Source organism: Crocodylus siamensis, chromosome 3 (genome assembly GCF_052110815.1).
Source record: "Crocodylus siamensis isolate JL-2025a chromosome 3, ASM5211081v1, whole genome shotgun sequence".
Taxonomy (NCBI): domain Eukaryota; kingdom Metazoa; phylum Chordata; order Crocodylia; family Crocodylidae; genus Crocodylus; species Crocodylus siamensis.
In genome coordinates this window covers 226,442,184-226,467,087 of record NC_143397.1, presented here as the reverse complement: position 1 = coordinate 226,467,087, position 24,904 = coordinate 226,442,184, and the positions used below count along the sequence as shown (strand labels likewise).

General features: G+C 37.5%; 1 protein-coding gene across 4 annotated transcripts in view; it reads right to left on the bottom strand.

Moving 5' to 3' along the window:
• Nucleotides 1–24,904, bottom strand: part of ZFPM2 (zinc finger protein, FOG family member 2) — a 432,895-nt gene that overhangs the window by 338,342 nt on the left and 69,649 nt on the right. For 3 of the 4 annotated variants that reach the window (XM_090040486.1, XM_090040489.1, XM_090040487.1), the window contains exon 2: nucleotides 4,569–4,727. The exons of the other annotated variant lie outside the window; for it this stretch is intronic. In XM_090040486.1, coding sequence (XP_089896612.1) covers nucleotides 4,569–4,727 — 159 coding nt within the window. The remainder of the gene's footprint in view (nucleotides 1–4,568; nucleotides 4,728–24,904) is intronic. 4 annotated transcript variants of the gene reach the window in all.

Below are 24,904 nucleotides of genomic sequence, written 5' to 3'. Positions count from 1 at the left end.
CAGGAAAACATGGTCCTGTGAAGCATCCCAATCAGCAGTCAGGGACACAGTTTGTAAATCCACAGGCTGTAGCACTCTACAGTGGCACGAAGAACAGAGCCTAAGAGGAAGTGGTTTAGCCTTGGTATTGATTCTTAACCTGAGCCCCACACACTTCCTGTTACATGCCCTACTGAAGCAGGGCGCTCTTTGAAACCCATTAGGGCCGCGCTCTTTGAAACCCGTTAGTCCCTCATTCATGGTGGAACCAATAACTTGCTGCGGATCTCAAAGCCCATCAGTTTTTCAAGCTGCCAAGAATCCTTTTCAGTCCATCATATGCTGCATTCATTTGGGAAAAAATGACCTATACAAATAGGATAATGGAGCAAGACAGCTTACAGGAAGAACCACCACAGCATGGCTACAATCAGAAAGCCCTACAGGATCCAGGAGTTGGCTAGAAGAAGACTAGGAGCCCAAAGGGGTTCTCAACACCCATCTGCCCCGTGACAGAGATGCATCAACAAATATTTAGACTTCTTTCCCTTTCTCACCTATTGCGTTTTTCCTTCTATACACTTAGCAACTCAGCAGTCTCCCATTCTCAAGGTCTCTACCTAACCTCTCAATACACCTTTTCTCTTGAGTGAGGCCTTTCATCATATTGCTTCTCTCCCAAGTTGGGCAAGAGAGAACAGTGGATAAAGTAACACCTCCATGACGCAAAGGAGGCATCAGCTCTAAAGATCTCATTCTTCCCTCCCATTTCTTTCACAACACAAATTGTTAGGATGATGTGGAGGACTGAAGAAAACAGAATTCCTGCAGGATGCATAGCAGTTACATTGGCATTCTTCCCTGAAAGTTAGGAAGAAAATACCTAAGCAACTTTTATTTGGTTCCCCTTGCATGTAAATACTACAATGCTACGCAATATTCTCATTAAAGACCAGCTTTTCCTCACACAGCAAAACCAAACACACATCTATGTTAGTCTCTCAGTCTGTCCCTGCACCTCCATCTTATTACCTTTTTCTTCATCCCCTGACATATTTCCCCTTTCCTGGTCCCTTCTTTTAGCCTAGCTCTTATTTCCTTCTCCTCCTGCTCTGTCCCTATCACTTTTGCTCATCATCCCAGCATGCTTCTCGACTATTCCTATTCCACACTGCTTTTGTTAGCACAGGGAGCAATGAGAAACAGGAAACATGGTCTCCTTAATCTTAGTTTCTGTGCCAAACACCACAGCAACCTCCAGTTTTCAGGAAGAAAGCAACTGCAGCAAGAATCCTATTCAGCTGCAAAAGCCCCAGTCTAAAGCATCTGCAGTATAGACAGCATCTTCAGATCTTGTTATAGTCAAGTTTTAACAATTTTTACAGAGCAGGTGCAATTTTCAGAGGTTTTGATTTTGGGGTTTTTTTGTTTTGTTTCGTTTTTGAATTGGCCAAACAAGATGGATTTTCACAAGGACAGCCAAGGGCAACTCTGATCCCAGGGCTAATTCTTGCCAATTTCTAGCTTCTATTCCAAAGCGTGAAGGCACTAAACCTTTTCAAAGAAACACACGTAGGATTTTTTCCCTCTTATTGTTAGAAAAACACTACCATCTTCCCCTAAAAAATCCCTGAATTGTATTTATCTTTAGCTGAAACTTTCCGCATATTTTCAGCCCAGAAGGGAAAATATCCCCCCAAATGATTAATGTCCAACAATATTATAAGCAATTGAAGATAATAAGAAAGTGAAGACAGGTGTTACTGTCAACAGCACTTACACATACAGTTACCCATTTTCATCTTTTTATTTCTGAATGCTTGAACTTTTTCAATGAGATAACAAAAAAGCACAATTATTAACATTCAATAATTTTAATCAAGTCTTTTTAATAAAGGGGATTTTTTTTGGCTTGGGAATTTTCCAGATTTCTTGTAATAATTTATTTGTAAGCTAGAGGAAGAAGAAATATCAGAAAAAGCCATAATCTGAAACCAGGAAAATTCCCTAATGACATGCGTCTGAATCAGTGTGATTTGTTTGCTCCACACTTCACAGGAGCATTTTCCTTGCTTGCTATTTCTAGCAAACCATTTGAACCAATCTTAGAAACCAAATTTAATAGAGGGACAAGTTGTGCATTCATCCCCAGCCTCCAGTCACCTCAGTGAGGTGTGAACTCAGTCCAACCCTATTTCAATAAGATGCTAATTTCAATGACGTGTGACACTGAAATTAGCATTTCAGAGTTCAGTTCTTCCCTTGCTATTTGGAAAAGAAGGTAAAGTATGGGTAAAGTGGCATGAATCCCTTCCCTGCTCTCTCTGACCTCTCTCTCTTGTGGGAGCTAGGAAGGTGCTATAAGGTAGTCAGTGTCTGACATGCTTCCCTTATGATGGAGCATGGGCTCACTCTGCTAGGACATGTGACTGAGTAGAGAACAAGCTGGAAAAAACTAAAGGAAAAGCCAAGAGACCCACCAAAATCCATCACGTTATACAAGGAGAAGGAGACACACAGCACAAAGGGTTCTCTAGGGGTCTATTTAGTTCTTTAATATGTTTGGTCCAGATGTATGCAACTCCTGTGGTTTGCAGACCTCTAATATTATTAACCCAAACCATTTAAAACCCTCTATAAAACAAGGGATTGGGTAAAACTCCCAAGATATTTTTTAAATAATAAATTTCTTGGCCTCTGATTTCTGATCCTTCAGGGTACATTTGCTTCTCATTTTAAAGCTCTTAGCTATAATATGAAGAAATAGATGCTTACTTTAAAAGGTATGAAAACCTGAAATGCTCATATAATCTTCTATTTTAAGCAGCTGCAGAATCAAGAAAAACATCAAATATCACAAGATTGATGATAGAATCATGAGCTGACAACCATGGATCTTGCTTGATATGGCCACAAGTTTTTCCACAGAAAGAAGGGAATGAGGAAAGCTGAATTTTCTCCTGCTGCATTTTGTCCCAGGAGGCAGGGGTGGCACGGAGGAGGGAATGTGTACATCGTCCTACAAACAAGTTCTAAACTGTCAGCTAAGCAGCAAAAAAACCCCTCTCAAACAGAGAAGCGGCACTGAAAAAAAAAAAAAAGCAGCAATACCTTTATGCTCTCCCATGACTTTGCCATACTAGCATAGCTGGAAGGACATTAACAGTTTTATGCACCTTTTTATCCCCAGAATTTTCTTTCTATTTCTCTTCGTCTCTTTGTATCAGTTGCAGTGGATAGGCTTAAAGCTGTTTTTTTATATCTACTGTATACATATTACCTGGAAAAGGAGTTTTAGGAAATCAAAAAACATTCAACTTGAAGAATCAACAAAGGTCTTCACATTGGAAGAGGTCAGAACTTGGTTGTAGCTAAAATGGTGCACAAATTAGTGCACCAAAAAAATCTCTCCCAACTTTACAGCCAAAAAAATCCTTTGCTTTTTACAATGGAAAGGTGATCAGGTCCAAACTTAAATTTTTTAAATGTTCCGTTTTGCTGCCTGATCAAGTTATGAAGTGATTTCAGGCTTCAGATGTGCTGGGCCAATTTTTCTTTAAGTGCATCAGTAGATGCCCTTTTAAAAACAGTAAGAGAAAGTCAACTAAATGTGATCATGCCTTGAGCAGGAAGATGGACTAGATGATGTCTTGACTGGCCTTGCACCCTAATTTGCTATTATGCTGTGAGTATGCAAATTATCATTATATTAAAAACAAGACAGAAAATACATCCTGTATTTTTCACATCAAATATGTTTTTCTTCAGTGATAAACCTGTATTAAAACCTAGAGAGACTTTACAAGGAGTATGAGCACACTACATAACTGCATGATCCTTCAGAATCCCCTCTTCAGTTTACAATCATGATAACCCAGTTAGTTGTGGGATTCAAACTGCCAAACATAACTACAACAGTTCTCTCTATTTCTGAGCTTTTACCTGCAAGAGACCCTCAATAAAGCAATCAACTGGAAATCAGGTAAGAAGGGTAAAAATCAATGTTCTACATAACTGAAAGCAAAAGTACTTTAATATTATTTCCAGATGTGAAACAATATTACTAAGCAGGCCAAACATGGGTTAAGAATTAATTTTGTGTAGCTGATGCTAAAAAGGTTAAGGAAACTACAATAGATGCATCTAACACTTAAACATCTTCCCTTTACAAACCAGTGAGTTCCCAATCCATACAATGTATTATTGATAAACACCACTTTGCTCCTAAAATCCAAGGACATAGCATATTTCCTAGCACAGGCCAGGAAGCATGAGCTAGCCTGCAGTTTTGCCTGCTCTATACCTCATGGCAATGGATATCTAAGACCCGTTCAATATAGCCGAAATAAATATCTTTTGGTGAGTAACACTCAAGGTAGTCAGGCTCATCCTCTCTGAAACAGACTCTGTCTTGCATCAAGGTATTTACCACATGTTAATAGACTGAAATTTTATTCAATACGAGTCAATTGTTTTCTTATTTTAAGGTTTTGTACCAGTAGGACTTTTCCTGAATTTTAAATAACACAACTGTTTCTGAGCAAGTGAATACACCGGTGTTCTCTTAAGCTTTGTACTACACTAATTACCTTTATTACAAAAGTATTCCACTTCTTCACAGCTCAGATTCTCAGGTTCAAATTCTGCAGAAAAGCTTTCCTCCAATGGAAAGTCTTCTTTTGAGATAATGTCGTTTTCCTCAGACAGGCACTCTTCTTCTTCATCCTCGATGGCATCTTCAAGGGGCCCTTTAAAAAGAATCAAGGACACTGTACCAAAACCATCTAACAGTACCATATTAAATAAAACCTTATGTTGTCAATTTATAACTAAAGGGTTTTAATTAGGGTCCTCACTTCCACTGCTGAACTGGGTATTTCTAAGAGCTAGTCAAATAATATAAATTTGACAACTTAACCCAAGTTTTTGGCCATTCTTTAGGTTAATGCTATTACATTATTATTTACAATCTGTTTATGTATTTACTAGCACATACATTTTAAATATGCAAAAATATTACTGTGCTTATAAAAATATTTGCTAATCATCTTTTGTGTCATTCAGCCTGTTGTAATATTTAAACCAGATATTCCTAATAATGGAAGCTCCACATGCAGAGATGCAAGTACAACCCTCCTTGTGGTACTTTGTTAAGTATTTTCATTTAACACCATATTCTAGTTAGCATTAAAGCTGCTTAAGAGACCTAGACATTAGAGTCTTTTAGCCAATGAAGAGTTACAGCATAAGGAGTAATAATTTGAACTTCACCACATTGCTCTAACATTGCATCTCAACCCTGGTGTGGCAAAGCCTGTCACAAAGAAGTAAAAGAACAGTTCCATAGTCTCTGTGGTCATATATTCCTGGGCTTGTTTAACAGACTATCAGGTCATTTTTACATTGTTTGAACAATACAGCTTATAAGAATGGACACATTCCAAGAATGGAAAGATCATCAGGTCCAGTCCCCTGGTGCCAGGCACTGGACCCAATGATGTTCAGAGGTCCCTTCCAGCTTTGCAAGCTATGAATCTATGAACCACTGATTCATTTCAAAGAGACCAAACAGCCACCAGATGGTGAAGTACTGTCTTGGGAGAACAGTGATATCAAGCTGGTCACTGGACTGAGACCCTAGCTTGAACTTGAACCTGTGCCCTGAAAGGATTGTTCTGTTCCCCAAACCCTTGCCATCCACTCTTTAGCAAGGCTCTTTATTGAAAAAATGCCTAAGGGACTTACCAGTTCATAAAGCCCCACATTATCATAATAGAATGTAACAAAAGTCATAAATTTGGTATCTGCTGAAGAGCAAAAAATGTAGGCACTTTATGTTCATTTGTTAATATTAACTACCTGGTAAAGACATCTTTTTTTTTTTTTTTGGAAGATACACAATTTTACCTGAGATTTTAATAGAGATTTGAAATAATTGAATGTATTTTAATTGAACTGAGATTTTAATAAAGTCTATACTTTTCAAAATCCATCTTAAGAGTGGATTTCAAAAGGCAGATTTCATTATACATGGTTAAGGCTTGAAGAAAAATTACACATTCCTCTCTCTGATGAAAGCATGGTCTCATTCATAATTGACTGAAGATTTCTTGCTAGAAATGAAAGCTAGTTTTCTAATGAAAAAAATGTAATTTGTATTTATATGATAGTTTTCCAGTATTAAAAAAATACTACTTCTATGTAATCTATAATACTGAGATGCAGAACATAAATGGTTCTGTGGCACTCAATGAAGAGGGAGGGATAAAGTTGTTAAAAGAAATCGAATATTGACTGTTCTATAATTTCATATAGTTTATTATAAACCAGTGACTGCCTCTATTGTATCAAGTAATCAAATTCATTTGGGGCTAGACTGTGTAACACTTGCTCAGAAAAATAAGATGCTTGCCTTTTATTGAAACCACTGAGTGAGATTCCCAAATCAGCATACCTTCGTTACCTTCAATGGTACTATGCTGATTTATGCCAGCTGAGAAGCCAACTCAAAAGGTTCATGTGAATATATAATCACCACAGTAAGTAAGTAAGGGTTACACAATCTAGTACTTATTATAATGGTTTTCTTGGATGGCTAAAGAAATAAAGTTATAAACCAAAGTATAATCATTATCAACTGCATCTTCTTGTAGTCACAGAAGTCAGCAACTAGAAGGCATAGAGAATGAAGAGTGAACATTAATTTATATGTAGCTAAGTTGCTCCACAAAACAACTGATGACATATATACTGGGGGAAAGATGGACTGGTGTAGTTCCATGAATTTCATTTAAATCAAGAACTTCAATTTCTAGTTCTATTGCAAGTTCTGATTGCAATATTGAGATGAATTTTTTTTAAAATAGAAACACAACACATACCACAGATAACATCAAGAAGTTAAAATGGAGTTTATTAGTGTACTGTATGTATATGTAATATAAATTGGTAAGAAACTACAAACTTCAAATAATTTAGTCATTAATAACCAAAATTGGGGGAAAATAGTTAATAAGTATTGTAACAAGCCAATGATAGTCTTCAATTTAACAGACAAAAATTCTGAGTTTCAAAACAGATGATCTAATTGTACCTTCTGGCTCCACTGACTCTATTAACCCACGACACAGTTACTCTATATATGTATGTTTCTGTGAGTAACTCCAGTAAGCAACAGTATAAATTGCACTAATGTATAGAAAAGGGAAAAAACTAATCTCAGTAAATACAAAATTTCAACTATTGATAAAAAGAAATCATGTTCTGTATCTTGCCAGATATGGTCATATGTTCCTAATGTATTTTTCAGGCAGCTTGCACTTAAAAGAAATATAACTATCAGTCAACATTTCAGAATCTGACTTCCTGCTGAAATGTTGGTTTATAGTCATTTTACTTTCCAAACAAGATTCCTTTGGAAAATATATTAACAACATATGAGCAATCCAGTTGGCATGTTATGATGTTATGTTTATGCCTGTTCATAGATATTAGACCAGTTTCTTTGACTGGCTTACCAGTATATCCTTAACATCCTAATAATTACCATATAGAAGTTAAGAAAGAAATGAAAGTGTAGTTCATATGTTTTTATGTGCATCAGTCTTAGAAATATACATTTCATAAAAGTCACATTGACATTGTTTCCAAATAGTCAAAAGCCTCGTCATTTAAGTGCCACTACAAAGAAGCACAGAACCAATCAAAAAAGCAGCAACAGAATTGCACTCTGTATTTTTTTTTTTAATAATGCCAGGACTAAAAGCATAAGGCAAGGATTTTTGTGGGTGACATCCATTATTGGACCAACTGCTTAAAAGATAGCATCCAAAAAAATCCTTGCCTTTCACATCTCTCTCAAACCATTACAACTACAACACCACTCCAACACTAGACTAAAAACATTTTTTTTCAAAACACTTCTGTGGATAGCTCCCAGGTACAAATCATTCTCCTAACTTGTACATGCATCTGGCTAACTATGTGAAACTTGTGAAGCACAAGCAAAATCACTGATTTTATATGGATGTATGGATTTTTTTTTTGGTATGCACAAGATGCACATACACAAATCACCAATATGCGTACATTCCTGAAATGCTTATGTACCTAGCTATCCCAAGGCAAAGATCAAGAAATCAACCAAAGTCAGGACCCAAATTAAAATGATGGGGAATTTTACTAAAATGGAGGGGTCACATGTACGTAGAGGATAAAGAGTCAGTATTTTTTAAACCTAATGGTTAAATTGCCATTTTTTTATTTTTTTTTTTAAGAAATCTATTTACAAATTGATTCCATGCCCATTCTTGCCACAGTTAGTTACTACCTTGCTACCCAGGTAGTGCTACTAAAAACTACCATAACCAGATTTTTAAATGAAATAGTTTTAATAGAGTTAAACATAGTTAACCACTTCTTACTGTAAGGATGCCATCAGATATGATAGCACAATTCAATGTTTATTGATTTTTATCTTTCCATAAACAAAAATTTTGATGCTCCATTTCTGAAGCTAATTATCACCTCATACAATAGGTGAAACATCAGTAAGACTACTATTTGCATAGTAAAATAAAGAAAAACTAATTTATTACCCTTGATTAAGCCGTTTCTTTATTTGACAATGTATATTTAGAGACTACCGTAGACGTCAGAATTTTACAACTTCTCTGAAGTTACATTTCCTGGATTAAGGCAGACATATAAACTTTGCGCAGAGACCCATCTGACTTTTCTACATAAATGCTTCGGATAGCGACTCTGAGAAAACCAACTAAATTAAGTATGACGTCTTGAATGGTACAAAAGCTTGTAGTGGAGTTTCAAAAGTTAACTCCCTAAAACCTGTCTGTGATTTGGAAAATCTCTCCCTTTGTAGAAAGAACAAACTGATAGTACAGAACACAAATGACCTACATTATTTGCCTGGTCTACAAAGAGCTCTTTCAATTTCGTCTTCCTTTTACAAAAGTATCACCATTTAAAACTAGAGTCATAAAAGACAAAGAGAGGTGAAATCCTGTTCTACTCTGTTTCAGCAGTTTTCTCTGGTGTAGCATTTTTCCTTAGTTGTTTGGATTAACTAATATGCTGATGTATTACCTTCAATAAATCTGGATTACTAGGTGCAACTAAATCTATTTAGTTAGTAGTTTAGTCTGTGCGTTCCTTTTAATTCCTTGATTTAATTTGATGTGTATCATTTGTTAATAGTACTTTTAACTGTATAGTAAAATTATAGTATGCAAGCATCATATATTTTCCTATCTAATTGCTATTTACTCAGCAGAAGTAAGCTTCAATCCTTATTTTCTTGAAAAATATGAAAACAGATTTTACTGCGTAGAAAATACCTATGATATAATAAACATGAATTTAAAAAAAACAGGGGTAAAACAAACAATCAAACAATATGGCAAAAGAATTAATCTAAGTAATTCAACAAAAACTCCTCTAGTGGAAGAACCTACTCGCTTGTGTTGGGATTGGATTCCTGAAATAAAATTTCAAAAGTAAATTTTAAACCCAGGAGATTTAGGATTTCAGGGTTCATTCTGGGGGATGAGGTGGGTAGCATAAATGCTGTATTTTGCTTTAACAATTTTTTTTGTTTAAATTTTAATGTAGTTTCTTATTAGGGCTTTCTAAAAGAATTTGATGCAATCAAAAAGGGAGGTGAATCTCAAGGGTTTCAGATTAGCTGACCAGATAACTTGATAAGGAGTTAAGAATTTCCAAATGCACTTAGATAAAAAGCTTAATTTCTGATCTTAAATAAGCTACTATAGGCAACTGAATTACATATTTCTTCAACCCAGACTTCCCACTGGGAACTGAGAAAGTGTTTCCTTTATGAGACATTCACACAGTTTAGAGCAGATCTCAGTTCCTATATTGAGCTTCCTATAAATAATGAAGTATATTCAGATAGTCTTAATTCTAAAATAAATGTTTTATTTATTAAAAACATGTTTTAAAAACAAAGAAGAGAAACTTGCACTAAATCACAAGTAAAATTAACAGCAGCAACGAAGGAGTAAATGCAGCAAGAAACCCGTATGGCTTAATGGGCACAGTAGTCCACTTCAGAAAAATCACCACATATAATTTGATCCAAATAACAATATCTACTCAGGAGAGACTGACGAGTGAGCTGCATGTGCCTTCATGGAGAAAATTACTTCTGATTGAGGCCACTTGGCAGAGCAGTATGAGAAAATCTGAACTGTAGCTCCCTAATTTGTACCAGATTTACAGATATACAGGCACACATTTTCTAGCATTATTAGTCTCTTAACCATTAAAACACAAATAAATATATAGCTGCTTTTATTTATTTTCAAAATGTACATAAACATGGAGGTAACTGACCACTTCTTACAGTGCACAAATAGGCAACACGGGCAATCCTTTCCCCTCATTTCTAAAAATAAAAGGAAAATATAAATCAAAGTGCACGGGTGACGTTTACAAAAAAGTGACTCAAAGCATTTCAGGAAAGAAAATGGGTAATGTGGGAATGGACTGCCGCAGCAGTTCTCTTTGCCTGTAAGACCGGAAATGCAGCTTACAGGGAAACATCCCTCCATAAGAGCAGCTGCCTTTACAGGCACTCTGGGCCTGCTGCACCAATGCATTATTTCAGTTTCATGATGATATTATTCTAATTAAGTCAATGAGGTTAGAAAAGCATAAAACCCAAAGAAATGCTGTGGTGAATCAAATCCTATCATCAGTCTCTCCGTAAGTAGCAAACCACTTTAGCCTGTGCTCAAAGTTAAGCACATGCTTAAGTGCTTGCTGCACAGTGTTTTGCTTAAATGCTTTGCTCCATGCTGTGGGGAAGTCTCACTGAAATCATTAAGTCATAAGTGGTTAACTTTCTTCCCAGCCTCCGCTATTCCATGGCATTCTGACAGCAGCAACATCAAACAATCCTCTTAGTAAATTAAGGCGGCTTCAGAATGCCTACAAATCCTTACTGGTGAGTGGCTGGGGAGAGGTTAATGAGCATAATCAGCAGTTGTAGTAGTATTAAATAATAGCACTTCTCTAAAAAAAGTCTTGTGCACTGCCTAGTCCTAAAACATACCAGATCCACAGGATGAATTTTTTATGAGCTTGCTGATTTACCCAATGTTTTCTCCGGCTGATAAAATGCTTAGGGTGTGGACAAATGTAACAACTTAAACATTCCCAAGGGTAACCAGTTGGAAGCCGTTTTTAAAAATATAACTATTCTGAGGCATATAGTCTGTGTTAAAACCACAGGTCCCGGGTGTCTGGATTCTGGAAAATCCACTCATTTGTTTTCCTGTACAAATAAAATCACTTTCTCAAAAACAACCAGGGAAGGAGGTAACACCACCGGCCAAACAGGATTAGTTTAATGCACATGTTGGAAATATTGAGAAATCTGTTCCTAGAAATTAAACTGAAAATACAGTGTATAGGACAGTATTCAACCCATTCCACTTCAAAATAAGCATGAGATGAGGACACTGCAGGCTGATTCTGGGATTTTCTCTTCCTTTAGAGAATACTTGGTACCAGATAAATTCCTCCCATGTTTTTATTGGCCCTAGGAAAAGTCATCTCTAGCCAGAATGATTCTCAGCATTCAGAGAAAGGTCTGAGCTCCATAAACATTAAACGAAGCAGCCTGGCTTCTTCAATTTGGAAAGAAACATTAACACAGGGTTCTCAGAAACCTGCCCGCCAGCATATTTTTGGCCTTCCCCAGCATTTCAGGTATACTTTATAGAGATAACTTTATTTTCCATTTTTGGTTTCTGTCCCGGGTTCAGAAATCTCAACTTCCATTCAGCTCTAACTACCTGGTTTACAACATTATCTTTAACATACCATGGGAATCTCCCAAGCTGTAACAATATGGCTGAGTCAAAGTCCGGAAGTGAGGGAGCAGAGCTCCTGGCTCACATTGGTGAGATCAAGGAACATTTGAACATCTTGCTTTACATGTAATAACTCCCAAACTACAAACATGGCACATTGTTCTCAGAATGTCTTTCAGCAGTACTGAAGTCTTTGGTTCTCAGTTAATATTGCTTTCAAATGGCCATGAATTTTCAGGAAATAATAAATTAAAACTAGCCCTCCTCCCCCAGAAGTGGAGGAAAGCATCTTCATTGTGCAGTTCCCACCAATATTGACCAAAAAAAAAAAAAAAAGACTGAAACGGAGTTAGAACCCAGTTCCTGCAGCCCGGCAACATACAGCACCACCTAATCCCTGGAGCTGACTCTAAAATGAATAGCTTAAAATTACAAGCACACTCCTAGCAATAAGTGATCTGCACTCAGGCACATACCACCATATCTGTTCAGTAAGTAGGAAAACTTAAATATCATTCTTAGGAAGGTCAACACATGTCAAATAACATCACTTTAATACTTAAAGAAAACTATTCTCTCCTTAGTCTACGGAGTTGCTCTGTTAAGCTTAATCAAGTCATTTTTGTAATTCCTAGCTGTCCCACTGGTAGATTTTCAACAGCTCCACTCAGATGCCAACTTCTAGATATTCAGTACCTTGCAAGCACACCTTAAAGTCTTCTGGTATAGCCGTCTTGTATATTGGCAACATGAAATACTTCCTTCCATTTTGAAAAATTCAGCCAGTTTGAGAATTTCCTTGCACTTTAAATGGAGACTTATCAGAACAAACAAGCGCTCTCTCAAACTGGCAGAAACTTTTTCAGGGCACTTTAAAGAACAATTTAATGAGGAGAGAATAGGAGGAGAGCTGCTCTTTGGACACTGTTAATAAATGCTAACTTGATGTAATTGAGCTTAACTGCAAAAATAAAGTATATTTCTTTAGTGAAAAAAGGAACTATTTTAAATGAGTAAGTTCGTCCTGCAGCCACTCACTTTTAACGTAAGTTGCATCAGGGGATCTGGTAGGAAGGAAACATTTTTATTAATTTTTTTCTTATCTGCAAGCAGAATGTTGATTTTTTTTTCATTTACGTTCCTTGCCCGCAGGTAGCAGACCAAGAAAATCATATAGTAGAAATTTTTCCTTTTGATTAATTTCTTTCCGTGTGTTATGTTATTTCTTATATATAATTGATTTCAGGTTTTGCTCGTAGCTGTACATCTTTTTTTATATCTGCACCTACTGCCTACCTTCAATCAAGAAAGTTGAAGGAAATTACCTGAATTTTGTTAAGTTTATTAAAAAGAGCTCTGTGAGTATTTAAATTGAGTTTTGAAATGCTAATACAAGACAGATATTAAAGAATTTTAATGGTGGGTTCAATTTGACCCAAAGACTGTTGTAGAAAGGGTCAAATTTTATTCAAATTATTTCTTTGCAGTAAAAATATGAACCCTTTGATTCTATAAAAGTGGATTAATATTCTTCATTGCTAGGTCTTCGGCATTTTGGTGCATAGGAGCATTAACTATGCTTGTATACAAACTTTTCAAAGACCTTATAAATTCCAGCAATTTGGACCTTCATATTCATTTACACTGTAGTCTTCCCTTCCCTTACTATTATCTAGGAGACCACAATAAAATTGGTGAGTGCCTACTGCTCTGTCCTTCTTAGAGCCAAGACCTGAATACTTTCTCGTATTTGAAAAGTAGCATACAAGTACACTCAGAGCTGAAGTTCCAATTCTGGGGGAGCGTCCAGTGAAAATCATGTGCTGTAGTACACTTATAATCAAATTTCTTTATAATTTATCACCTTCCAAAAATGTGTGGTCTGGCCATCTCACTAGCAGTAAGTAATTGTAATGGATTGCCTTTACTGTGCTCAATCAGAAAAAAGAATTTACGTGCTGATCCTAACATATATTGTTGTTTCATTTATTGTTGCTTTTAAAATAAATGTAGAGTGGAATGGCACTTATAACAGCTCTGTGGCCCTTTTGACAGAACAGCAAGAACATGGCAACTTTTAAAAGATACAACATAGGCAGTAACACCACATCTTTATTCATAGTCCCAATCCTATACTGAAATGACTACTTCTAGAAATAAAGGGAAGTTGAAGTTGTAAAGATGCCTACCTAGCAAACTAAGGTAACAAAATGATTGCCAAGTGCACTAACAGTAAGGGGTGTGATATGGACATTTCATATGCAGAAATTGGACAGGGTTTATATAATGATATGCAAGGTATTTAAGACTCAAAATTACAAAACAGGAGGCTCATATGGGGCTTCTAGAACTCTAGGTACAACTTTGTCTTGTGACATTAAAAAAATAACAATAGGAAATTGGAATTCTACTTCTACAGGCATTTAAAAGTTCATGACATTATTTGCATGTCAGTCATGTCCTTTTGAACACCTCACAGGATAATGTCCATCTACAACCTACTGTACATTTCAAATTCTAAACTTAGTTTCTCGTGTTTATACTGAATTGTGGTCCCCATGTCGGTCATATCCAAACTGTGTTGCTTTATTTTATGATGTTCCTGAGAGGGTTTAGTACAGAGTATAGTTAGTACAAAGCTGCCTTGATCTACATCTCAGCTCTATATGTTCCTTCTACTACCTCCTTATTAAACTGGATAACAGAAAGGTAAATGGTGGTGAGCAGTACCAGAAAAGCAATGAGTATCTGACTCTCCATCATGGAAACTACTGCTATCCAATGAGCAGAAATTTTTTCAAAAACACCTTACCAAATTAGGTATCCAGGTTCAGCTCTGAAAGTATTCAAAGGTTGCCATATAGGATTATTACAACTCCTTAAATAAGCAAGAGGCCTAAATCCTGTTGGTACCCAACTTTCTTAGTCACTTTTAGAAAAAACATTGCATGTCTATCTACATCCTAAAAATGCATTGTAAATCTAAATTTTAATTTCTATTGATTTCCAGGGGAGTTAGACACCTAACCTGCTTAAGCACTTTTGAAAATCTTTATCAGTTACTCTTGCCTGAAAGACAAATGTTTAGTTAAATGTCTCATTATAAATGACATTGGACCTTAAACCTTTTCTGCCTCTACCCCTTACTTAAATTATGCCCTTATGGGTTAGGCAGAAGTACAGGCCTTTCAGTAACAAAGATGAAAACTATCCTGGGGTGAAAGCAATGAAGACAGGGCACTTCAGTATGTTTACCTCACAGTAAACTGAAGTCAGCTCTAGATGGAAGTAGCAAAATTATTTTACAGTGAAACTAAGGCATCTTACCTCCATTATACTTTATGCTTTTGGCTCAAAGTTCACATGCACAGTAGTTTCCTCCAGATCAAAAATAAAATTTTTGAGAGAGAGAAAAAGCCATCATATGTTCAACACCTAACCAGTTAATCATAAGCAGAAAATTCTCTAATGAACAAGCAGAGAAAAGACTCCTAGATATAGGCTGTGAAATTAAACAACATAGAATATCACTCAAAATCTTGTTTTCTATTACTTACCATTTCATTATTATCATTTCATCAAAAATGAAAAAAGAGAAACAATTGACAACAAAAAGCAAGGGAAGCACACAATGAATTATACCGACCAGGAAAGTTTAAAAGAAGAATGTATTTAAACCAAATTTTGGAAACTATTAAGAGCTTCCATTCCACAGATAGAAGCAGTCAGGTCTGCAATGCATTTGACTAACTGCATCCGATTAATTTATCTAATCCGTTTTTCTCAACTGCGGTCCCAGTTAGATCACCATTATATGACATAATCTCATCTCCTCTCCTCTATCAGTTGTCAGCACTTCCTCCCTACAGGCTTGACAACAACTGGTCCTTTACAGGCCCTCAGCGTTGCAAGACAGTGACACAGCCACTCAAAATGCCCTGCCATTAACTTCTTGGGTGACCCTGAAGAAGTCACTTATTTTTTCTGTGGGAGCCATCAAGTATGCTTACTTGTCACGTTTCCATTAGATTACATGCAACCTACCATTCCACTAGCACCTCTGACCCCAGTGTTACGTTGGTATGAAGGACAGCAAGTGAACAAATGAATGAATATGGAAGAAGAGAGAATAATGTCCAATTAATTGTAGGATGGCTCTGAGTTAAATCAAAGCGATTTAAATCATAATTTAAATCACTGGTCTGGAAGCCCCAATGTAATCATTGTTTTTTTACAAAAATTGAATTCTTGTTGTTTGATATACTTAATTCATTTAATTTCTTGAAACTCTGCACTTTTAGGGAGAGGTAAGGGCTTGATTCTGTGTACACAAATTTGCAGAGAAGCAAGAGGGCTGATGGGTAGGTGATCAGGTCTGTTATCTCTCATCTCCATATACTGCTGTTAACAAGGATGTTATCTCTGGAGACAAATCTAATTTGAGAACTGAAACTAAGCATCACAGAGATGCTTAATGGGATCTTCTAGACTGAGCACTGTGTCCCACTGAGTAGCGCAGTTTTCTTTAATCTTTACTAATCTATAGAGGAGTTTTTGGGAACCCCACAAGACTGGCCCCCTAATATAGTCCATGGCCTATTGTGACCTATTTATAAAACTTTTTTAAAAAGGTTACATGAATATTTTGTCACAAATAGTATATAATTCAAAATTATGATCCCTATTCCATGATAACTTTGGGCTTTAACATATCTTAAAATTATCTTGATATGTTTTTTTAAAAAGCATCTTAAGATATTAAAAAATTCAATTAAATAAAAAAAAAATCTGACAAATAAAAAAAAATGCAACGTTTGGATGAAAAAAATGTTGATTTTTTTAATCCACCCTAGTTACTTCTACTTGCTATTTATTACATTAGTCAATTTTTCCAGAGCCAACTTTCATAAGTTATCCATCCAATATGATACTTCCCCCTCTTCTATTTCCCACTCCACAGAAATAATTACAAGCAGCTGAAAATGAAAGGTAAAACAGCATAATCTTTTCCAATTTTAGGAAGACAAACTCCATTTTCATTATACCTTGACTCAGGACATTTTTTAACCCAACAAAGCAAGAAACAGTTATATTTACACTAACCAATCAACATCTGTCAACTAACAACTCTCTGCACATGACATGTAGCTCCGAACAATCCTATAAAATCCCTGGGGAAAAGCAACAGAGAATGTCACCAATTCGTTTTTCATTTTGCATCCTTTCCTCTGGGCGTACAGCACTGTGGTACTTGTTATGAAACAACAGACACTTCCTTGCATGCCTTAATCTAATGACTCAAAAAGCTCAAACATACAGGTAATGTGCTGGCTGTTTTATGCTCAGTAAGCCTTTTTTTTTTTACAGCACTTCTCATCTAGCAAGTATCACCATGCAAAGCAGTCTCAAGCAGGATATACCAACTAAGCTGAATTCTCTTACATGTGCCTAAGTGACTCTCGGAGCATAAAGCTATTTGGAACATTAAAGCTTGCAAAACAGAGATGGGTTCACTCTGTATCTAACATCAGTAGAGTCTTATGGACTACATACCAATCACAAGCCTTTTTCAGGTGATCACACAAGCTGTGAGCGACAGAGATACTAGTCTTAGCTAATCATCTCTCTCACTCACCTGCTGAAGGAAAAATGTGATGCAAGCAGGATCACTTTGAAGCCACTAATGATGTTGCTGCACTGCATTTAATGGACAGCATGTTAGCTACGATGAAAGTGGAACCTCACATCGAGAACATTAATGGATCAGAGAAACACACTCATTACTCACTGCAATTTTGCATCCCCAGTTTAAAGATGCCATATTCCAATTTCTCTCATAAAGCAAGGTTATCCTGTACTACTGCAGAAAAACTAAAATTCATTCCTGTTTCTTTAATATTTTCTATTTTTGTATGTGGTTACAAACTACCTGTTTGTTTCTAAGCATTTACTCTCTTCTCTTCTTCCCTTCTAGCAGCTTCTCATTTTCACAGTAAAATCAAAAGACGACACAGGACACATGGAATCTGGTCTCTCCATGTTATGTAACTTATCACTGTGACTCCCTTTACAGTTTGATATTCCTCTTTACATTACTTTTCTTCCCCCATGCTCTCCTATGATAAATGACTCTGTCCTTTGCTACAGGACAAATGTGGCCCCACAACCCAGATGGCATCGTCTGCTCTATGGAGTTGTGAACAACGAAGTTTCACTGTAGCACCCTGCCTTGCTCAGCATTAGAACCCAAATGCAAACTACAGAGTACCTTCAAAGTTTATACTTATCTCCTTAACACAGGTCAGTCAAGAATTTTAATAGCAGGATGTCTAAGGGACATGTACCTAGAGAAACATCATGTTCAACATCAATGGTGCTCAACGTATGGCCCATGGGCCAGATCCAGCCCACAGAGGCCTTCACAGGTCTGAATGTTCGGTGGTGGAAGAACGGTAATAGCATTAATTGCTGCCCCAGAGCTGCTCTCCCAGAGCCATGGCAATGAATACTGCCACTGCTTCCCTATCACCAAATTTCTAAGCCTATGGGGAGCTCCATAGACTAGATGTCATAGCTTCACATGCCAAAACTACACTGGTGCACAGGGCCAGGACAATGAATGAGGCTGTCCACATCTGGTTCCAGCATGGGAAATCAGGTCCACATATCAACCCCATGACACTCATCTGGCCCACTGGGTCAGATATTTAAAGTAGTGGTGCTCAACCTAGCTAGTAGGCCTGAAGCAAATAAAGAGGATAATTTGGAAAATAAAAATATAAATACGTTAGATGTTAAGGTTCTTAACCAGTCATTTTTCTAACAGGTTCGTGCCAAAATCAGTGGCAATTTACCTGATTAAGGGCCTTACAAGTTGGCCAATAACATAATAATAATAATAATAATAATAATAATAATAATAATAATAATAATACTTAGGAGTGTCTAAGAGCTGTACAAGCATTTAATTCATTATTTATGATCTTTAGGACCCTGGGTGTGAGATAAGTAACTAGGCTTCATTAGCAATTTTGAACTCTATTATAGAGTTTATCAATATGCAAGGCAAAAATCGAAGCGTCTCAAATTAGAACAGACTCTTCAGATTAGAGTGCAACAGAAATGAATGGTGCATGCTCTATGTAGAAATCAAATAACCTAAACAAAGCCTGGTGGCTTGAAGTGCAGCAGTTAGCTACAAAGCCAGTAATACCAGAGCCATTAGCATTGCCCCTTTGATCCAAAACAGCCCCAACCTGGAGGATCCATTCCTGCAGAATAGTAGTGGGTCATTCCTCTTCCAGGACATTTCTAACCTCTGAGTTTGCAAACAAAATTTTATAACTGTGACAATACTGTTAACTATAGTGGTTCTGTAAAGTAGAATATTATAGTACCATAGGGGGCTTTTAAGAGTCCTAGAGAGTAAAGCTCTATTAAATCATTAGCGGCTTAAAATAAAATATAGTGAAAGGCTGATAATCTGTAGTTAATCAATTCACCTACTTTATCATCAGTAAAAAATTGGCAGCTTCTCTTTGCATGTCAGTAAAAGATTAAATATAAACATTCTGTAGTGTAGGTCTTATTATTATTCAGTATATGGTATTGTACATTTGTTAGTACATTCTCAATTACTTAACATAATGAAAGTGAACCACAGTCCTTAAATAAAAATACATATTTTGCTTTGGTCTTTAGCTTACTTCACAATGCGACTCCTAATCAATAGTGAGGTTTAAATAAATAAAATTCTTCTGAAGTCAAGTTTTTTTTTCTAGCAATTCATTTAAACTAGGAATGACTACGGCCCACCACATCTGAAGCCCAGATACTCCATCCTTTCTCAGCTTACATAGACTGAATGTGAAGCAAAGTAGCTTCTTAGGGACTAAATGTATTAAGCAGTATTTATATTGCATTTCAGATCCAGTTGAACTGAGATGACAAAAATATAGTGTAAAAATGTGCATAGTATTTCCTGGAGAATTAAATGAGGGGTGAAAGGTCCACCCAAGCCAAACAGACAGCCTGGCTGGCATGATCAACATGCACCACTTCCTGTAGTCTGTTGCACAGAAGGAAGTGATGTGGGCATCACATTCAACCACCTTTGACTCCCCAGCCTCAATGCCCTTATACACATTAATAGCTGGGTTTTCAGGCAGTAGCCTTTGGCACAAGCCCAGAGAAAGATCTGTGGAGTTGTGAAGACGGGTCTTAACTGTTCTGCCTCTGCACCCCTATTGTAGATCGAGTGCTCTTCCAAAAAACAAAAAGGCATCAGATGCCAAACAAAAGACCATAAAGGTAGCAGTCACTTAGACGGTACACAATTTAGAATAAAACTGTAATTCACTCTGTGAGAAACTTGTTTTCATGTAACTTTTCTTAGGACTTCTTTTGGGCTAGGGACAGCAATTACACAAACTGATAAGTGACTGGAGACCAGTTCAAATCTGTAACACAACAGAAGTTCAATGCATATAAGCCATGTCAAAATGACCAAAACTAGTTTAAGATAAACCTGGATGGGTCAGTATCAGACTTAATTGATTTGGATTAAATTGGTTTATTGAACTTCTGTCCCAGATCCCTTCAGATTCAAGTTAACTCACAGTCCCCCAGGATCCCAGGATGCTTTGCACCTCCCAGCAAACCCCCCACCTCTGCTTCACAGGGTGAGCAGGCTAGCCTTGGCCCATGCTGTCTGCTCCAGTAGAGCAGAGAGACATGCTCTAGTACCACCCCCCCAGTTTATGGCCTGGGCCACTGCAGGCATGTGGCTACATTTCCAGAATCAAAACTGAATATCTGTTCATTTGCTTATTGGCTCAATCTACACAGCTTAGCATAACCTGCAAAGTTTGAATCGATTCAGCCTTCAGCTTTTCGACTGTACTTAGCCTTGAGAAACAGCTGAGGGTCCAAAAAAACAAACAATTTGTTACTACAATTATTCTGGAAATAAACGCTGCACTTTCATGTCCCAAGTGTATGACTTTTCCTGTTGATATACTTATTCTCTCAGTGCTGTTTTCAGTCACCATTTCCAGTTCATTTCATTTCACTCAAATAACTAATTCCACCTTTTTCCAGCAAAATAATAAAGTGCTATAAAAAGGAACCAGTAGGAAATGTCATGTGTTAAATGCCACTTGTTACCAGCTATAGCTTTGCTTAGGAATACCATGAACAATTTAGGATTGACAAAATATACTGAGCTTCTGCTAGAGTCTGTATAACCTGTCAACTTTGCCAGTTAATCACTAATTAATAGATTTGAAAAACCAAAATCATCTGTGTCATTTCCAGACAATGAGATTGCAAATGGTGCATGGTATGTCCTAGTCATTTCAATAGGAGGGGGGCAAGGGGGAAAGCTTTTTCTTTGGAAACCAGATGGCTATGTGTGTTATTATAAGGTTAGTTAAATCTCAAGACAATGAGCCTTACATCAAAATAGGAACACTTTCTGCTCTATACTTAGCAAGACTTCTAGCATGTATAACAAATGTTACCACTGAGGAAACAAAAATCCCTCAAAAAGGTTGACAAAGAGTCCAAGTCTATGCAACCCTTTCTCCGTTCTCTTCTTCACGGCTCAAGGTCTGAAAATGGCTTTCACCTATTCACCCATCCTCCTGAATATCTTGTCCTATATCAAAATATAAACAAATTAATTTTAGTCCACTGTAATCCTTATTCTGTTCATGTTCACTGGCGCTTCCTATTGCTAACTTTAACTGTCACAGTAGCTGTGTCAGTGTCAGGCTTTTTCAACATTTTGTTCAGTTGTTTTTCTCACTAACCCTACTGGTGATGTCTACCTTAGGTTATCACTCAACCTATGAGCCACCTCTGCTTTGCTGTAAAATTTGATCTTTTGGGTAAAATAAATGACTTCTGATGTATATTAATATTCTTTTTTTCCTCATATTAGGAGCAGCTAGTTAGAGAATTGATTAAGAGAAGCCTCTAAAAATATTAGTAATATCTAGATAGCATTATGGGATGCTAACCATTATTAAACTTGAAAACTACTTTGAACTATCTGAATTTACATGAACTATAAAATGTGATTGACAGAAGTAACTGAAACAATTTCAGTTTCAGGGTAATGTAGATGTTTCAGACTTTTCCTTTGATCTAAATTGGAGTTTATTTTTTTAAAAAGATAGTTTCCTGTGAAACTGAACAGTCTGGAAAACGTGTAATTTGGATTATTACCCACCCCAAGATTTTCAAAATGTATTTGAAATTTCATCTGATAGATATTTAATCTTTTTATTAAATGGTCGTGCATATTATGCACTATAACTAATGATATGCCAAAATATGACATAATACTTGATACATCATGTAATGTCTATTTTTTTTTAAATCATTAAATGAAACAATTTAGTATATATTAACATATCTCTTAGTTTGAAACCTCTCTTAGAATCATAGAAGTAGGGTCGGAAGGGACCTTGTAGGTCTTCAAGCCCGACCCCCCCACCTAGGTGGGAGAAAAAGACTGAACTCATTTGAGTCCAGCCAGGTAGTTATCAAGCCTCTTCTTAAAGATCCTCAGGGTAGGAGCCAGCACCACTTCCCTAGGAAGTTGGTTCCAGCTCCTAACCGCCCTAACTGTGAAGTAGTTCTTGCGGATGTCTAATCTAAATCTATTCTCTAATAATTTGTGTCCATTGTTCCTTGTCATGCCAGGGGGCGCTAGGGGAAAGTGTCTCCCCTAAACCCTTCTGGTCCCCGCTAGTGAGTTTATGGACAGTCACCAGGTCCCCCCTCAGCCTTCTCTTGTGAAGGCTGAACAGGTTTAGGTCCTGCAGTCTTTCAATGTAGGGTCTGCCCTGTAGTCCCCGGATCATGCATGTGGCCCTCCGCTGGACCCTTTCAATGTTGTCCACATCCCTCCTGAAATGGGGCGCACAGAACTGGACACAGTACTCCAGCTGTGGCCTCACCAGCATCGCATAGAGGGGGAGGATCACCTCCCTGGATCTACTTGAGATGAACCTGTGGACGCACGACAAGGTGCAGTTAGCCCTGCCAACCGTGTCCTCGCATTGTCGGCCCATGTTCATCTTGGAGTCAACAATGACTCCAAGATCCCTTTCTGTCTCCGTGCTCTCAAGAAGAGAGCTTCCCATTCTATAAGTGTGCTGCTGGTTTCTACTGCCTAAGTGCAGCACCCTGCACTCGCCGGTATTGAAACGCATCTTGTTTATGTCAGCCCACTCCTGTAACTGATCCAGGTCTTGTTGCAGTCTTTCCCTCCCTACTAGCGTGCTCACCTCACCCCAAATTTTGGTATCATCAGCGAATTTAAAGAGGTTGCATTTCACCCTGTCGTCCAAATCGCTGATGAAGAAATTGAACAGCGCAGGCCCCAGGACCAAGCCCTGGGGGACTCCACTGCCCACTTCTCCCCAGGCTGAATATGACCCATCCACCACCACCCTCTGAGTACGACCTTTGAGCCAATCTGCAATCCATCTGACTGTGTAGGCATCAATGCCACAGTCACCTAGTTTTTTAATGAGGATGGGGTGGGAGACGGTGTCAAAGGCCTTGCTGAAGTCTAGAAAGACTACGTCCACAGCAGCACCTGCATCCATTGCCTTTGTGACCTGATCATAAAAGGCAATCAGGTAGGTCTGACAAGACCTGCCCCTAATGAAACCGTGCTGGTTGCCCTTGAGCATCATCCCTGAAGCCGGCCCATCGCAGATGTGCTCCTTGAGAATTTTCTCAAAGAGTTTCCCAAGGATAGAGGTAAGACTGACAGGCCTATAGTTGCCCAGGTCCTCCCTCTTCCCTTTTTTGAAGATGGGGACCACATTAGCTATCTTCCAGTCATCTTGATTGTTCTGTAATCACAGTTTGACTCCTAATGATTTTAAAAATTTAAAAAGTAATACAATAATTTAGCTATCACATTACAGTATGTCATATGTAGACACAGAGATAACTGGAGTGCCATACAAGACAAAACTGACATCAAGAAATGTTGTAAAAACAATATAAAAATAAAATAAAATAAAAAGAAATTATTTTTGTTGGAAAGCTTAATTTTAAAAAAAATTCTCTGTAATTTTTACTGAAAATTTGTTTTATCAAAACATTTCAAATGAACAACTGTCCTGCTGATGGTTCTACTGACAGCATCATGAAAGCCTGTTGTCTTTTGTAGTTCCCCTTTTACAAAGCAAGTTATTCTATAAGAATAGGCCTCTCTACAATATTTTGGTATTTGTTTCCTTTTCTCAACTACAGATGCATGTAAAAAAATGAAGTGAGGCAGTCCTCACCCAGCCCCAAAATAGGATTTGCATATTACAAATGAAAGTTAATCAGATTTCTGTCACAATCAGTTCACTCATTTGTAGTTTAGGAAATAGATCATCAAATACCTGAATGTGGCCAACTTTCTGTCCCTGGTGACTGACATGTGACAGTCTAAACCAGTGTAAACTGGCTTTTACATTACTTTAACAAAGTAAAATAAAATCGGGCGGGGGGAGAAGATTGTAAAACTACGTTAGTGTAAATTATAGGGTAAGTTGCAGACAGATGACAAGTACACCTTGCATAGTGAGAAGGTGCTGTGGTTCCCATTTGGGTTCATTAGAGGCAGGTCCTGTCAGACCAACCTTCTCTGACCAGGTCACAAAAGCTTTGGAAGCAGGTGTCGCAGTGGACAGAGTCTTCCTGGACTTTAGGCATCTGTGGCGTTGATGCCTACAATCAGATGGGTTGCAAATTGGCTGGAGGGCCGCACCCAAAGAATGGTGGTGGACGGGTCATTTTTCGGCTCGGTCCTCGGGCCTGCACTGTTCAATATCTTCATCGGCAATTTGGACGAGGGAGTGAACATCACCTTGTTCAAGTTCCTAGGTGACACTAAGATGTGGGGGCAAGTGAGCACACTAAAAGAGAGGGACAGGCTACAACTAGATCTCAACAGGTTACAGAGGTGTGCGGATGTGAGGCGGATGGGTTTCAATATGGACAAGTGCAAGGTGTTGCACCTGGGAGGAACAACCAGCAGCATACCTACAGGC